Source organism: Rosa rugosa, chromosome 2 (assembly GCF_958449725.1).
Source record: "Rosa rugosa chromosome 2, drRosRugo1.1, whole genome shotgun sequence".
Lineage (NCBI taxonomy): Eukaryota > Viridiplantae > Streptophyta > Magnoliopsida > Rosales > Rosaceae > Rosa > Rosa rugosa.
The window spans coordinates 51,937,058-51,954,657 of record NC_084821.1 but is presented as its reverse complement, the minus strand read 5'-3'; the positions used below and the strand labels follow the sequence as shown (position 1 = coordinate 51,954,657).

General features: G+C 37.8%; 2 protein-coding genes across 2 annotated transcripts; one reads left to right on the top strand and one right to left on the bottom strand.

Moving 5' to 3' along the window:
- The first annotated feature begins 1,376 nt into the window (after positions 1-1,376).
- Positions 1,377-6,862, top strand: LOC133728146 (uncharacterized). The gene is made up of 7 exons (XM_062155559.1): positions 1,377-1,427; positions 2,188-2,292; positions 2,952-3,063; positions 3,171-5,070; positions 5,168-5,284; positions 6,038-6,192; positions 6,479-6,862. Exons 3-7 carry the CDS (start codon positions 2,968-2,970, stop codon positions 6,644-6,646), a joined length of 2,436 nt encoding a protein of 811 aa, XP_062011543.1. The 5' UTR covers positions 1,377-1,427; positions 2,188-2,292; positions 2,952-2,967; the 3' UTR covers positions 6,647-6,862.
- LOC133728147 (protein trichome birefringence-like 31) lies at positions 6,826-8,839 on the bottom strand. Its single transcript, XM_062155560.1, has 5 exons — positions 8,416-8,839; positions 7,907-8,078; positions 7,602-7,801; positions 7,337-7,483; positions 6,826-7,265 (listed from the first exon to the last, which is right to left on the bottom strand). The coding sequence occupies exons 1-5, from the start codon at positions 8,790-8,792 to the stop codon at positions 6,911-6,913; spliced, it is 1,251 nt and encodes a 416-aa protein (XP_062011544.1). The 5' UTR covers positions 8,793-8,839; the 3' UTR covers positions 6,826-6,910.
- Between the last annotated feature and the right edge of the window lie 8,761 nt (positions 8,840-17,600).

Genomic DNA, 17,600 nt, shown 5'->3' with positions numbered 1-17,600 from the left:
AAGTGCTTTATCTTAAAGTGAAATGGTTGTACAGTGCCCCTCAAAAGTTAGTAATAAGTGGTTTTGGGAACCATATGCCTTATGTGATATCGTTCTTATCTCCTTCGTTATCAAATTTGTCTGTATATAGTGATATAAAGAACATACTTATGAGGATAACAGCCGCCCCAATAGTTCTTTCACCATATCAACCATTGTCTCAAAGGATCACATCTATCAGACCTGAAGTGATTAAAAAAAAGGGTCATCATATTGATGAGGAAATTGAACGTGCATGACTTTCCCTAAGCATGATTCTAAAGTTCGCTTTTGCTACTTCACCCTAGTCTTCGTGGTGAGGCTCTTCAATTGGACAACCTGACCAACACTAACAAGCTTGTCCAACCGTCTAATTCCACAGTGCTACAACTTTAAAGGGTAGTATTATAGGCTATAAGCTAGCGAACAAATCCCACAAAGCTACGTGGACTCGTGGAGAACGTTGAAGAGTGCTTAGATGGTCGCGTTGTTTGATTGTCTAATCTCCTAATGCTATGTGGGGATTTTTATGGTCCGATCTCAATTGAACAAAGCTGGTCTAATTTCTTAACGATATGCGGTGAAACTTTTACTATGTTCAACTCTATGTATTCTTCTCAAAAAAAAAAAAAACTCTATGTATTCCTCTATCCGTAGAGTACATTGAATGTACAGCAATGACTATAACAGAGTCAAACAAGTATAATTACCTAGTGCTACGAGGAGGACTTTAAAGAGTAAGACAGCTTAATCCTACTTTGTTCGTTTGTCTAAACTCATAATGTTATGTGATGAATTAAAAAAATTGCTAATATTTCTCAAAGTTCATAATGATTCATAAAGTGTTCAGGCTACTCATATAGCCACGTGTAAGGACAAAATCATACCGAAAAGCTATCTAGTTTTTAACTTTGGCCAATCTCAAAAGAATTTTTTTTTTTTTTTGAGCTGAAAAGATAATGTATTATACAAATTCAGCAAACGTAACAATAACCTTACATCTATAAAAGTCGTCAGAAAGAGCTGTTATAATGAAAATTAGCCAAAAAAAGAAAGTTAATGGAAGGCAAAAACAAATTAAGCTAAAAGAACAAAGACTTGGAGCAAAAGCAAAGAAAAAAAAAAAAAGATAGTCCACTTTTTCCTACGTCCCTATCAATTATATTCCAAAAAATATTTTATTTTTTTCTTTTCTCTGGAGAGAGCTGACGTGTAATGGGACTACTACCTCATCAAATTTTAGTCGGACTAGTACTACTTTTCTAACAATAATAAATAAACAAACAAACAAACAAACCTCCTTAAAACCCTGTCTCTTTCTTCCTAAACCTCTCTCTCTCTCTCTTTCCTTCTCTCTCCCTCTCCATGATCGCCTGAGCTCGCCGGCGACACTTTCTGCTACAGTTCCGGTAACCCTCTTCTTCTTCTTCTTCTTCCTTTTCTCGGCCTCCCTTTTCATTCAAATTTCCAACCTTTTCCACTTAATTTACACTCTTTGATTTTCTCTTCGAAAAGAAAACTCCTTTTTTCAGAACTATAACAATTGTGCGATTGTGTGTATGTAAGTATGTTATGTCTGCATCAATCTCTGTGCTCATGGAACCATGAAAGCTATCACCCTTTTTTGTTTCAGTTATCTTATGCATTTGGGTATTGGGTTTTGGATTACTACTTTCCTAGTATGATCAAACTAAATTGATAATCTAGTTGTGACGATACTTAAAGCTTTTTCTGGAAGACTCTGTTTTTCTGTGGGATTGCCTGATGAGAATGCATATGTATGAAATTATGGTGAATTTTGTTTATCACTGAAGTAGAAAGATATGAGTGTTGCTTGAGGCTTTCGCAGTAATTATGTGGTGCACACTGAAGAAGCGCTAGAAAGACCAAGTTTCAGCTGTGTTTGTGGGATTTAAGTGATAAAGAATATGCGAATGTCTTTAATTTGATTAACTTTGAACAAATTTGTGCAATTTGCAACAACTATAGGATGATAATATCTTTTTTGTGGTACAATTTTGTATATGGATAAGTAAGTGCGCTTTAGTAATGTCCTCAACTAAATACATAAACATACAACCACTGAAGCGATGATTACCTCGGATGTATGAATATATCTCTCTCTCCTCTGTGCTCTTCAAAATGCTGACCTCCCAATTCTTTTTGCAGGTTGTCAAGACCTTGCTTTCCTGGTTCTGTACATCTAGTCTTATTACATCGAATCATAAATAGTGGTTCATCTATAGATCTTGTCATGCACTTTTCTTGTGCCAGGTTTGCTTGCTTGATTCTATTTTTGGCTTGGTTTTATTCCTGAAGTTCTCTTGTGCTGATTGCTTTTGTCTTGTGCTTTACTGGGTGATTCCCCTGACCTGCCATAGTTTTTCTTGTGTTTTTCTGTTTGTAAACTTACAAGTGCACTTGTTTATTACTTGGCAAATTTTCTCTCTTTTGACTTACTGTGAGCTCTGGGTCTCAGTAGTTGTAAAACATGACTTAATGACCTTATTGTTTTAGTCCTTATAAAACTTGAATGTGCACTTTGTGTTTATTATAGTATGGTACTTGTAAATCTCTTTCTAATCTCATTACTAATGGTGCTGCACCCTCATAAATAAGTTTTGCTTCCTCCCCCCACTACTGCTGTTACATGTACTATAGACAGATTATTTTCTATCATGTTGATTAAATTTTTTTTGGAGACTATGGATTATGAAACCATACTAGAGAGGTGCTAAAACAAAATTCGGCCTCCTTGTGGTGTTGTTCAGTTATTTTTGTTTTAGGAAAAATTTCACTTTTTCCTCATTGAATTGGGATGCATTTTTCACTTTCGCAATGTAGTTTTTTGAGCTAGGATGTTGACCTTTATCTTCCTACTTAGAACATATGAGTGATGTAAATCATTAATTATATAATATGACTGGCTGTAGGTGAATTTCACCATTCATGATGGATTTAAAATTCAAAGGTCCAAAATGGGTTGGAAACATTTACCAGAAGTTTGAAGCAATCTGCCATGAGGTGGATGATATTGTAAAACAGGTAATCAGGAAACATATCCAAAAGGGAAAGAGTCTGATTTTGTTTTTCTGCAAAGCATTAATGGAGGTTGTCAATAATTCTGACCGTTAAGTACATTTTGTTCACAGGATACAATTAAATATGTGGAAAACCAGATGCATTCAGTGGGTAAAAATGTGAAGAAACTCTGTTCTGATTTACTTCCTCCTTTAGGGCATCCTGTCAAACATGTGGCTGAAGATGTGGTTATTGAAAAGAATGCTGCTGTTAGTACTAAGACAACGAAAAGCTTGCAGGAAAAGTCTGTTGATGCAACTGAAAAGCAATCATCAACAGAGCCCAATATAATAGATCCTGTGACAAGCCAGCCGAGTCTTGCCTCAAGTGAACATCACCTTGGGGACCAACTTAGTTCTCTAACTTCTATGGATACTCTTGAGGAGTCAGACTCCAACTTACGCATAGGAAAGGTTGACGACATTCTGACAAATGAAAACTCGGCCACAGACAAACCAATTCTGTCAAAGTTAACTTCTCCTGGTGGTGAAGAACATATCGCAGAGTCACCAGTTCATAGTAAATATGAAAATAGACAGGCAGCCTTGTCTGAGGTTGAAACCTCCACTGATGAATTGGAGCAAAAATCAAGGCGTGATAACTTTTCTGATGAAGTTGAGTGTGTGTCTGGTGTTTCAACTGTAATGGTCTCCAATATAGAGCCCAAAGTAATGGATCCAGAAAACCAGCTGAGTCTTGTCTCTAGTCAATCTCACCTTTTAGAGCAACATAGTTCTCCGACTTCCATGGATACTCTTGAGGGCTCAGAGTCAATCTTATACATGGGAAAAATTGACGGCATTTTGACAAATGAAAACTCAGATGTTAACAAAGAAGAATTTTCCACAAAAGAGTATGCACCTAATATGCTGGAGTCAACCTCTTCTGGTGTGGTAGAACACTTTACGATGTCACCAATTGGGGTATTTGATCAAAGCAATGATGAAAATAAACATGCTGATTTGTCAAAGGTTGGACCTGAAACCCCAGTACATGAAGGGGAGTTTGAATCTCTGCAAAACTGGACCCTTTGGGATGACTATGTTGATGAAATTGAGTGCGTTTCTGGTGCTTTGAATTCCACTTCGGAAATGTCCTTTTCAGTTGTCTCTGCGGAGAATACTACAGAGGATGTTGGACTTGCATCCTTCAGCAGATCCAATGCAAAGGAATCTCTTAGGATCTCTGAAAATTCACCTGAAAAGTTAACCGAGGAAGCAATGTTTTGTCATAACTCTGTTGAGGGGGTCAGTTTTGTTGAAAATTTCTCTGATGTTGCACATGAAACCTCAGCACATAGTTTGGAGTTTAAATCTCAGCTCGACTTGACTGCTTGGGATAACTTTGCTGATGAAACTGAGTGTAATTCTGGTGGTTCAAATACAACTTCTGAAATGGTCTCCTCAGTTGTCTCTGGGGAGAAATCTATAGAGGAGGTTGGCCTAACATCCTTCAACTGCTCCAATGCTAAACCACTAAGGGTCTCTGAAGATTCACCTCAAAAGTTATCCACAGAAGCAATGTTATGTCATAATTCTAGTGAGGTGGCTGGTTGTGTTTGTGATATGTCTGAGGTCGTACGTGACAATTCAGCACATGGCGTGGAGTCTGAATTCCAGCCAAGCTCGCCAGCTTGGGATGAGTGTTCTGATGATATCCAATGTGTTTCTGGTACTTCAAAAGATACATCTGAAGTAGCCTGTTCAGTTGTCCCTGGAGAGAATGCTGCAGCGGAGATTGGACTTCCGTCCTTCGGCAGTTCCAATGCAAAGGAATTTCTTAAGTTCACTGAAAATTCACCTCAAATGTTATCTGTGGAAGCTATGTTTTGTCATAGTTCTGGTGGCTACGCTAGATGTGTTTCTGATAGCTCGGATGGATTCTCATCATCAGCTCCAGCCCTAACCGTGTCCAGTAAGACTAAGGACACTGAAGTTCGACTTTCTTCATTCAGCAGTGTGCTATCAATTGGTCAGTATTTTTTCGGCTAATTAGTTATTATATATTTATTATATATGTATAGTTGCTTCAATTTCACAATGGGTATTCATTAAATTATATTTTACAGAAGAAGGCACTTCCAGAATCACAGAGACCATGCCTCTGACAGTACCTTCTGGAAAACAGCAAGTCAAGATCTGCGAGTCCGTTCAACATGAGGCTGTAGTGCCCTCTGCAGATACTGGTATGCAATTCAATGTGCATGTGGTACTTACATTTGTTTCCTCTGTTCTCTCCCACCCATAAGATACCATGGCCCAAAGTCTGTTTCCTTCCTCCAACTTTGGCAGTAGTAACAACAATAGTGATGTGATAACTAGTTCTGTTTCAATCTTGCTCCTATTAAGTAAACCTAGATTTATAGTTCAATTAAAAGGTAATCTAGATCTTTCTGGTCCATTTTGGCTTTTGGCTTAAGACTGTAAGACTATGTTTCAGCAACTCCCCAATTTTGGTCCTCATTTGGCTTCTAGGTTCTTGAAATACCTAAATTGAGGAGGTGTAAATACCAAAGCTTTAAGAACTGCATCGCCCTAGTTGGTCGGTGCCTTTTTTCTTGTGTTCTGCACCTTAATGTTGTGTTGGAGTACAACCATATGCGATTTCAAAAATAAATCACTTTGGAGTTGGAATAAGATTGCAGTGTAACTTTAAAATGTGCAAATGGTATCAGATGCAAATACAAACAGGAACCAAAGATCTCAACTTGTTTATAGATAATAGAAATGCAGAAAAATATTACAGAATGGTTCTTAAAATAATAAAGCCGGGCATGAATTAATTTTGGTATTATGGCTTCACGGTTGTATGCTCCTTGGGGTATTATTGCATAATGGAAACTAAGCCAACTGTTTTAGACCACAACTATCCCTTGTATATGGTTTCTTTGATGTGTTTTAGATGTCAGCTATTCTCTAATATTGTAAATCATTTACAGGATGTTTGGATGAATCAAGTTCTGATATTGCTTACTGTCACATGGAAAGCATTGACTTGCATGATAAGGTGAAGATTGAGGAAAGCTGTGTCAATGTAGAGGATAGTGTACTTCATGCTATTTCTCGCAGAGCAAGAAAGCAAAGATCATACAAGGTATACTCCACCTCTCTTTTGGTGATGTTATATTTAGTTAAAGGAAGTGCAATTTTAGAAGATAAAGAAGACAGCATGCTTCATTTCACATTGGCATTTAAATTACTTGATAATATGCTTCTGTTGCATATTTATTGGGAGTCCTTCTTAAGATTTACATTAGTCACTGATCTGAACTGTCATAAGAATCAATGGCTTATCAACAAAAATAAGCTTGTGGTTTGTAGCAAGATGAGCTTTACTGAATCCATGTTTTGTGTCAATCCATGTTTTTTGTCAAATACAGAAACAAATCCAGGATGCTTTTACATCAAAGAAGAGGTTGGTGAAGGAGTATGAACAGCTAGCGATTTGGTTTGGAGATACTGGTTTAGATTCCAGCCAAGAAGCAACTTCTAACAAGGAAAATTCGGGAACTCATCATGCAGGTGACTCTGAATGGGAGCTTCTGTAAGCAATATAATTTGTGTATGTAATTAAATGAAATTGGAGTATTGGACCGGTTACAAGGCTGCTTGCCTTTCAGATAAAACATGTTGGAAAGTGATCGAGTGATCAAGCCGACTAAATAGCGTTAGATGGGTTAGTATTGGTTCCAAGATATGTGATAAAGAGGAACATATGAGTTACATACAGGTGATATTGGATGTCTCACTCCTTTTTCTTCTTCTTTCTTGCATCAATGTAGTTTAGCAAAGACTCAACTGCTAACTTCAAGTTACAAAAAATTTTGATGACTCTTTAACAAATATGCGTACAAAATTTCGTTCCATGTATCTGGAACTCCAGGTAAGCACCAGTGAATGCAATCTGCAAAGTTTTTTGGATCAGATCTTTGCTCCTTCGTCAGGAGCTTGCCCTTGCGTTCCCCATAAACTGATGTGTGTGCATCTTTTCTGTACTCAGACAATTGTGTGATATTCAAAAATGTAACCTTAACTTTCAAATCCTGTAACGTGTCATCTATAATATCCATGATTTTGGTGTTCGAACCAGTACCCCAATATGAACCTTGAATTGGATAGGACTCATTGTAGCAGTTTTCATCACTGCCAGGCCTCCATTCCCAGCTCCTACAGAAGAAATCATTATGTTTCGGTTTTGTTCAACTTTATTCTTTCGAAAATGTTTCAATGAAACTCACCATAGATGTGTTGGAGACATACTCATGAAGAAGACCTTTTGCCTTTCTGGGTTTGCTCTTGATTCTAACCATTCTGCCCAAGTCTGTAATGCCAATTTATACGCAGTAGTGACATTATATTCTTGGACATCGTTTGGAGATCCATATCTGTGGGAAACAACAGAAATAAACAAACTTAAGCGCATTATTTTAGATTTGGAATCTCATTCTCAGCTCAAGGTTCACAAATAATGGCCAACCAAAGTACAGAGCGCATGTTACTCACGTAGCATTGATTGTAGGCTTGTGCATCCACCATACATAGCTCTCAAACACCAAAATATCTACTCCTTCCCAGTGCTTGCCATGCTTAGCTATGGAATCGAGCTTCACCAACCGTTTTAGTACAGTATGCTTCGTTGCATGATCTGAAATTGACTCCACAATAAAGGGAGCCCAGTAGTACTCAATGGAGGCATCGAACTCCTGTCAAAGGAAAAAAAAATGAAAACCAACTTAATGGTTTTGCCAAAAACCAATAACGAAAATGTTACCGAGCAAGTGTTAAGCTATTTGTTGCAGCATGTTTACCTTGATTGTGAATATCTTCCTAGGTGGAACCCTTTGGAGCGATTTCTTTCCTTGAGGAAGTATAGATTGTACCATACAGACCATGGATTCAAACTGGCCTCTCTGTACTGAGTCTCCAACAAACATTAGTCTTTTGCCCCTCAAAATCTGTAGTAGCTTCAATGGATCAAACCTGAATTCAAAACGAATGCCGGTTACTAGGAAAACGAAAGACGTGGAATGACACCACCCACATCCCATATATGTAAACCTATAGTACAAGTTCCATAGTTCCAGTTGTTTCATTCTAATTTCTACGTAAGTTTTTTACTTCATTCCATAGTTCCTTGGTTGTTATCGGTGCACACTTTTACATTCAAAATGCATAAAGGAAATCTTAAGCATTGCCTCAATATCTTTAAGGGTCCTTGGATCCTCCATCATCGCCAATTAGTTTTTCAGGTGGATGCTCTAATAAACTTCTACACTAAAAGTACATATGCTTACTAAGAAGAAGATAGTTTCTTTACCTTGGGAGGTTGCAGTCATTGGGTTGCCATCTCCAATTCTTGTAGTAAGAATCAGGCCTACCATTCTTTTGGCATGTAACCTGTTTCACCAAGTAGGGGCAGCTCTCTTCTGTATAGTGAGGAGCATATGACTCGTTATCCCATACCCATTTTCCTTCAAAAACATTACAACTTTCATCAATGCAGTCCTCGGGGGAAACAATCACTGCTGGTCTCTCTCCTTGACCTCTTGACCTGCCATATAGCTGAAACACAAAACTGTGGTTGCTCTTCAACGTGTCCAGGAATAGTCGGGTAGTCCCAAGGACAAGCAGAGAAGCCAATGCAACAGGGAGGAGCGATTGGATGCGACGATCAAGAGAGACCTGCTTTGTCATTTGGGAAGGTGATGATGAAAAACATAGGTATGGTTTGTGCTTGATTGTTAAGAGACATTTTCCAGGTTAAGTATTTTGAACATGCCCCTGCCTTGGGTTTTAAGTCTGTTTGGTGAAAGCTATACATGCAACCACCAGTTGGTAGGATCAAGTTTTCACGTATACCTCTCATTTTATATTGAAATAAGGCTGTCACTCTTTGAGTTCTGATGTAGGCCATTGAGGTAGTAACATTCAATTTGAGAGAAGTTCTGTTAAATGGTTCATGTTTAGTAGAACTTTGTGAGAAGGACCTGAACTCTTTCAAGTGCTTCCTGTGAAAAGCACTTGGAAAGTTGGAAGTGCTTACATGTTTGATGTTTAGTAGTACTTCAATATTTCACAAATATATGCCAAACAAGGGTAAAGAGTTGTTGATGATGAAATAATTAAAATATCATAATAGACTACTATCTGAAGTTATTTTTGATTGTTTACTAGTTATAAAATAGAATTATAAATCTTTCTAGTATATTATTATTTGAGACTCGGTTTATTGCAATATAATATTTTGCAAAATTATATTCACGAAGTTTTGGTTTGAAGTTTGAACAAAATGGGACGGACAGTTAAGCATGTATACATCTAAAACACATTTTAACACTTTGTCAAGTAATCCAGGGGGTTAAGACTTGAGAAGCATTTGGTTGGTAACTTCACCACCCTCCACTATTGCTTAGATCTCAATCTACCTTCTACACGTCTTTACTTGGTCATATTTGACAATGATACAATTTAAAGTCAAACTTATATAAATATAAATATTGAGGTGATAAAAAATTGTACATATGTATATAATTTTTTTTTTTTTTTTGTTAAAATAAGAACTGGTATCGCTGGCCTCAAGTCTGTATAGTCACTCTAATAAATATATGTTAGAAAAGTATGCACATACCATACGTAGTCTTTTGATCAAATGATGTTCGCCATTAAGAGTTCAGTATGCAGGGCAATAACGATATGCTCTTGAGGTAAAAATTCCGGATCAGAAACCAATCTATCAAATCTAAAGAGCTTCTCAGACAATCGAACTTGAGAACAACACATGAGTACGAAACTCCAGTCCTGGAGATCCCACTTATGGATAAAATTGATACTATACAAATGTTCCTTAAATATAGTGTTTCGGTCAATATTTTAGTAGATGATATTATAACTAAATCTCTTCTTTTTAACTATTGCACGTAATGACCATATATTTCATGTCGTGTAAAAATTATCTTAAGTTCTACATGAACAAACTTACTATCAATATGGGTCACAATTCATAAATACAATTATGGCTCTGACTTCCTCATTAATATTTTTGTTTACAGATCGAGTCTTGTTTTTCATTTTTTTTTTTTTTTTTTTTAGCTGAAGCAAATAAGAGGCATGCCCTTGACTTGAATTTAATAAAAGAGTAAGAAGAAAAAAAGGAACATAGGAGGGGGACCAAACCAAACCTCCCTACAAGAGCAACGAAAAGAAATAAGCTATCGTAACCGAAATTGGGGAAAACTCAATTGGTCACTCTGACAATGCGATAAAAGAAAAGATGGTGGAGCATCCCACCACACCATATTAGGAGCAGTCGTACCATAATTCGCCAAAGCATCAGCTACCTTATTACCTTCACGAAAAATATCAGATACACGAAAAGTCATTTGAGAAATCTTGAACAAGCAATTGAGCCAGCTAATACGAAGTTGCCAGGGGACCAACAAAGGAGATTTAATAAAATCCAGAATAAGAGAAGAGTCCACTTCTAGCCATACATGCTTCCAATCACAAACCCATGCCAGCTCAATTGCCTTAATCACAGCCATCATCTCTGCCGCAATGGAACTAGGAATCTCAAGATTAGAAGCAAAAGCTCCAAGAAAACGTCCCATATGATCCCTAAACACAGCCCCATAACCTCCAACCCCCTCATCATGTTTCCAAGCTCCATCAGAATTAATCTTAACCCAACCAATCAATGGGGGATGCCAATTCACCTCTATCACTCTAGGGGCACGACGCAATCTGCAATGGGCCCCAAAGGCTTTCAAAATGCGTAGATCTTGGATGGAATTATGCATGGTACCTGTTGCCAAACGACTAGCTGCTTGAATATGACAAGAGATAAGCCTACAAATAGTACCAACTAAAAACACCTTCCCCTCATGTCTCATTTTGTTTCTAGCATTCCATACAAACCACAATATTGAAGTGAAACAAATCAACCATAAGTCTTTAAGCTGTCCACTTCTTCCTATAACCATACCCACTTGTAAACCCTCCAAAATTGAGGGAGGAACTCCACCCAACTCAAAGAGAGAAGTAAAATGACGCCATATTGCAGCCGTAAAAGAGCAATTAAGAAAAATGTGATCAAGAGATTCAGAATCGATACCACAAAGATCACAACGAGAGACCAAAGCTACTCCCCTTCGCTGTAAAAAATCATCAGAAATCACTCTACCTCTTAAAACCTTCCAAGCTAGCAGAGACATTCGAGGCAAGATAAATTTAGACCATAATGATTTGCCCCATGCTACTGAAGGAGAAGGCCGCCGCAAAAATATGTAAGCATGCTTTGCAGTTAACTCACCAGAAGAGGAAGCAGTCCAAATAAGTTTGTCTTCTGCTGAAGGATTTGCGGCAATTGGAACTTGACTAATCCAGTCACACAAGGATGGAAAATAGAAGTGTAGAAGCTGAGGCAAATCCCATGAACCATTACTAATAAAACTCGAAACCATGTCTGGAAGATCGTCCTGTAATGCAACACGGACACCGAAGAAATCACTAATGGGTCTGCCCAAGAAATTATCCCTCCAAAAAGAAATCTTATCCCCTGAACCAATTAACCATCGAGCATAAAGATAATTTTGCCCTCATTTGAATTTTTTTTAAGGCTCTGCCATTGAGATAGGTGTACCGTATGTTTCTATCAGTTTCTTCTTTCTTCTACAGCCGTATAATTGACTTTTGCCGGTTTCTTCTCCCTTCTGTTGGTTTCTCTCTTCATCTTTTCTGCCCGTAGCTAGGTTTATCATGCTATATAGCGCCCGATATTTTTCCACACTTTTGTTCTTCTCGCTTCTGTCTCTCAATACTCACTTGTGAAATCAGATCCCAAAAATCACATAAACACAGAGAAAAGTAGCGAGAGCATAGAAATTGAAATCAACAGAGACGAAACAGTCCAAAAACGTGAGAAGCATTCGAGAGAGGTAGAGGGTTTTTAGGTAGCAATCTAGCCTTTTGTTTTTGGATCATAACATTATCATTCATCTACCCGTAAATGGTAATCGTCGGTGACTTTTTCTTCCTTCTTAATTTGGTATTCGAACGATTAATTACTGATTCTCTGTTTTGTTGTTTTATCTTTGTATATAGTAAAAGTTAAAAAAAAAAAAAAAAAAGTCATTACTAACCAAATTGTAATATGTATAGTTTATTTCTCAACTAACATAATATGAATCTTTGGCAACCCGCAATCGCTTATAAAATCTTCGTTTTTATCGAAGAAAATCTTGCCAACAACTTATCTTTTACCTAAGCATCCAAATATCTAATTTCACCACAAGAACATAACATCCGTATGTGCTATATATATATATATATATATATATATATATATATATATACAGATCCAATTCAGAGCGGAGCTCCGCTTTGAAATTAACGTGTGAAGTTCGAGTTTTCGGTCACTTTTCGGTCGCATATCCACATCTCGACCGTTCAGTTTTTAGGTACTACTGTATAGATCATCTCTGCAAATTTTCAGCCAAATTGATAATCATTAAGACATCTAACTGGTTTAAACCAATGGACGGACTGAATCTGTCAACCTGAACCGTACTAGCTTTAAGGCACTTATCAATGCCTTAACGATCATCATTTTGGCTGAAAATTTGCAGAGACGATCTATACACTAGTATCTAAAAACTGAACGGTCGAGATGTGGATATGCGACCGAAAAGTGACCGAAAACTCGAACTTCACACGTTAATTTTCAAAGCGGAGCTCCGCTCTGGATAGGATCTGTATATATATATATATATAATATGTGTATGACTAGTAATTGTACAAAAATGAAAATAATATTAGCAATAAACTTTTCAGTTAACCAAGTTTAAATCTTAGTAAAAGTCATAGACCATGCTAGGACAATGATAGGAGGCCTAAGATTTGTGGCCCCAACTGTCCGTTTTATTTAATTTCACATAATATATATTGTCACATCATAATCTTGCAACACCAACTTTACCCTTTTTTTTATCTTGCCACAAATCTTAGTCCTCATTTGAGGCTAACAATCATTTTTCGACCACGCTAATATTAGAGTGACATATGCATATTCATTTAAGTTTACCATACATATAGGATTCAAACATTTTTCATATAAATGGTTTACAAACTCACTTATTTATAATGGTTAACATTGTTTTAAAAGAATGATAGTGAAATATTCAAATGGAAAACTATATATAGTTTGCCAACGAAAACACATTTTTTTTTTTGTCTCTTTTCAATTTAGCTCTCTAATACGAAATGCACATGTTTATTTACCACAGCAAATATGTTATAGATTTAATGAAGTTGATTATATTCTTATATTATTTTTGATATGGCCAATCTTATGAACCCTAGATATGTTGTTTAAACTCTCATGTTTTGTTTTATTCAACTTTGACCTGCATGATGAGTTCCCGAATTTTATTGCAAGCCTGTAGTTTGTATCCAAAACGTGTATCCCATGCATCCAAATATCTAATTTCATCACAAGAAACATAACATCTCTATGTGTTATAATTTCTATAAATAAAATATGTGTATGACTAGTGATTGTATAAAAATGAAAATAATATTAGCAACAAACTTTTCAGCTAACCAAATTTAAATACTAGCAAATAGACAACGCTAATATTAAAGTGACATATTCATATTCGTTTAAGTTTACCATATATAGAGGATTCAAATGTTTATCCACACCAGAAAGAAACTAAAACAAAGGAAAATGCTAAGAAAATCAGATTTTCCGTGCCAGGCTTCCGCATCTTCATGTATGAGGTCATCAATGATGGGGACAGAAATACCTCTTTTCTTCACAATATGGTCAAAATCAGACGCTTAAACAAATCGATCACTTCGCTTTTGGTGAATCATGAGGTCATCAATGATGCTTCGGCCATTGAAGCGCATGTCGTTCAACACTTTGATTTATCTTTCACAAGGGATACTAACATATATAGTGAACACAGGCATGGTGGAGCGGCTCATTCCTAATCTTGTGACTGAGGCTGACAATGTAGCTCTGCTTTCTATTCCTTCTGGTCAGGAGATCTTTGATACTGTCAGAGGCATGGATGAGTTCAGTGCTCCGGGGCCTGATGGTTTCAATGGAAGTTTTTTCACTTTCTGCTGGCCTGTGGTGGGGCCTGATGTGGTTTCAGTAGTTCAAGCCTTCTTTCAAAATGGTTTCATCATGCCACACTTTAATTCAAATGTTATTATTCTTATTCCCAAGCTGGAGGAGTCCGAAAGCATTTCTGATTTCAGGCCTATTGCCCTAGCCAACTTTGGGTTTAAAATTATCACAAAAATATTGGCTGATCGTTTGGGTTCTGTTGCTGCTCGGATACTCTCTCCAAACCAAAGTGCGTTTACTAAAGGGCGTACTATTGTTGATCCTATCTCACAAACCTCAGAGTGTATGAATATGCTGGACCGCAGCTGCAAGTATGGTAATGTAGCAATCAAATTGGACATTCGCAAAGCCTTTGATACTCTGGATTGGAGCTTCTTATTGAGAGTTCTAAGGTCTTTTGGTTTCAACTCTACTTTTGTCGGGTACATTCAAAATATTCTAAATTCTGCCTTCCTTTCTGTAAGTGTTAATGGCAAGACTTGTGGTTATTTTAACTGTTCACGGGGAGTCCGTCAGGGGGACCCCCTTTCACCACTGCTTTTTTGCCTTGCAGAGGAGGTCCTGAGTAGGGGCATTGACAATTTGGTTGCGCATAATAAAATTAAGCGCATATCAGCCCCTCTGGGAGTTACCCCTCCTTCACATGTTCTTTTTGCAGACGATGTCATGATTTTTCTACAGGGAGGTTCAAGGCATTTAAAAAATTTAATGTCATTCATGGAGGAGTATGCCATGAATTCGGGTCAAGTCGTGAACAAGGCAAAGTCCAGTGTCTATCTGGGTAAATGTGCGATTCCAAGACAACGTCGTATCAAAAGAATTCTGGGGGTGAATATTGGCAGTCTTCCATTTACCTACCTGGGGGTACCAATTTTTTTTGGCAGGGCGAAATCTGAATATTTCCTCCCCATTGCTGACAAAATCAGATGTAAATTGAGCTCTTGGAAAGGTAAGCAGCTTTCACAGGCAGGTAGGTTGCAACTGATTTCTTCGGTTATTCAAAGTCACCTCATTTACAGTTTCCAAATTTATGAGTGGCCACGTGAGTTGCTGTTGAAGGTGCAGCGTTGGACTCGTAATTTTTTCTGGAATGGGGATCCTTTGAAAGATGGTCATGCTTTGGTGGCCTGGAAAACTTGCTGTAGACTCAAGGAAGAAGGTGGATTGGGATTGAAAAACTTATTTGTACTGAACAGAGCCTTGCTTCTGAAGAGGTGTTGGGAGGTAGTTGAGAGAAGGTCACCTTCTGCTTTGTTATTGCATGAAAGATTCCTCACAGATGGGCTTCAATGCATCACTTCCTACAAAAAGTCATCCATTTGGCTCGGCCTCAAGAAATTATGGCCCACACTAATTGCAAACCTGCAATGGGTAGTTGGGGATGGTACCGTGGTGCGGTTATGGAAGGATAATTGGCTGGGTTATGTGCTTTTAGAGTCTACCAATTGTGATCCATTGTTTCATCCTTTTCTTAATGACAAAGTGTGTGATTTTATTGAAAATAGTGAGTGGAAAATTCCATGGAGTTTTAAGAGGTCTTTCCCTGAGGTGGCTAACGACATTTCGGTTTTGCCAATCCCATCTGAAGAGTGCATTGATAGACCGGTATGGGCTACTGAAAGTTCAGGTACTCTCACCACCAAGGCAGCTTATGATTTTCTTTCTATGCAGCAGCCTAGGCCAGCTTGGGCTAAAACAATTTGGCACCCTGCTATTCAGCCCCGTAAGAGTCTAGTAGCCTGGAAAATTATGCTAGGAAAGATTCCAACTGATGTGCAAATGCAGCGACGAGGCAGGGCCCTTTGCTCTCGGTGCCACTTATGCACGGCGGCGACAGAATCGCTGCATCACCTTTTTGTGAACTGTTCAGCAGCTGCTGGAATATGGGATTGGATCTTCCCACTATTCAGGCTTCACTTCAATCCAGCCTATGAGACCAGGGAGTTTTTTCATGAGAATTTACTTTCTACCTTCTCTGTTTCCACTAAGCTGCTATGGTTTTTATCAGTTTGCAATATTTTTTGGTGTGTCTGGACGGAGAGAAATAGTCTCAAGCATGATGGGGGGGTTTTCGAGCCCAACAGGTTTAAACAAAAGGTGATTCTTTCAATTGGTGAATCTGCTAGATTAATCTTTAGCTCTTCCTCTGTTCCACAATCTGCTCCAATTTTTGGGTTTTTAGGTTTGTCTCCACTGCGGCCTACGGCTCCAAAAATTATCCAGGTAATGTGGTACCCACCTCCTCCTCTTTGGGTTAAAGTAAATACAGATGGATCATACCATGATCAGCTTCAGGCAGGGTGTGGAGGTGTTTTTAGGGGTTGTGAGGCATCCTTTTTAGGTGCTTTTACTAAAAAGGTAATTGTCCCTTGTGCTCTTGACGCAGAGTTGATTGCTGTAATTGAGGCGATTCGCCTGGCTTGTTTGAAAGGGTGGTTGAATTTGTGGGTGGAGGTGGATTCTTTGATACTGCTCAGTTTTGTTAATGATCCTCTTAAGGTTCCTTGGCGTCTGCGCACACAATGGAGGAACTGTTTGCATTTGTCTAGACAGTTGAATATTCATTTTTCACACATATATAGGGAGGGGAATTCAGTGGCTGATAAGCTTGCTAATTATGAAGCCTCGCATGGGGATTTTGTCTGGTGGGAGGTGGTGCCTCAGTTCCTGCATTCGGCTCTGGGTGGTGATTTCTCTGGTCGCCCATCATATCGATTTGCTTAAACTAGTCGACTTATGGTTTTCTTTCATGAGTTCTCAGCTTGTATTCTTTGTTCTGTTACTGTTCTGTTTGATTCTTGGGAATGGTTTTGGCCTAGTCCCCCATTCCCTATCCTTGTTTTTCTTTTTATTTTAATAAACGGAACCGGGCGTGGGGCTGAGCCTCCCAGCTTGGCTGGGTTCCAAACCCTTTAAAAAAAAAAAAAAAAAAAAAAAAAAAAAAATGTATGATCTTTTCTAGTGAAACTATGATAATCCAATAAATGGAATCTAGATCAATACCAAAAGTTCTCTAGTAAATGACCTGATGTCTAAGTTGCTAAAATATATAGTATCACCACATCCCTCTTTTATGTTTTTCCATATTATCAGCCAGGATTCTTGCATTATAAAAGAGATAATAATGGGTTGCAGAATTGGAAAGCATCCCATTTTGTTTTCAAGACAAACTATATGGAAGTGTAATTATAATTTGGCATCTCATTTATCATATAAACTAGAGAGTTCAATTCACATGAACAAATTAGCAGGCCGCCTCTTTTTTTTTTTAGGAATGCACTTGTGGTATAAAGAAGTAGCAAGTAGAGTGTAACAAATCAAAAGAATATGAAAGGAAAACCTTGGTGATATAAAGAATAATGCACTTT

Excerpts from the sequence above, each read along its gene's own strand:
- LOC133728147 (XM_062155560.1), bottom strand. The coding sequence starts at position 8,792 with ATGACAAAGCAGGTCTCTCTTGATCGTCGCATCCAATCGCTCCTCCCT. Across the intron at positions 8,079-8,415 it reads AATGACTGCAACCTCCCAAG|GTTTGATCCATTGAAGCTAC; the intron begins GTAAAGAAACTA and ends TTTTGAATTCAG. Across the intron at positions 7,266-7,336 it reads ATGTCTCCAACACATCTATG|GAGCTGGGAATGGAGGCCTG; the intron begins GTGAGTTTCATT and ends TTTCTTCTGTAG.
- LOC133728146 (XM_062155559.1), top strand. The coding sequence starts at position 2,968 with ATGATGGATTTAAAATTCAAAGGTCCAAAATGGGTTGGAAACATTTAC. Across the intron at positions 5,071-5,167 it reads CAGCAGTGTGCTATCAATTG|AAGAAGGCACTTCCAGAATC; the intron begins GTCAGTATTTTT and ends TATATTTTACAG. Across the intron at positions 5,285-6,037 it reads AGTGCCCTCTGCAGATACTG|GATGTTTGGATGAATCAAGT; the intron begins GTATGCAATTCA and ends AATCATTTACAG.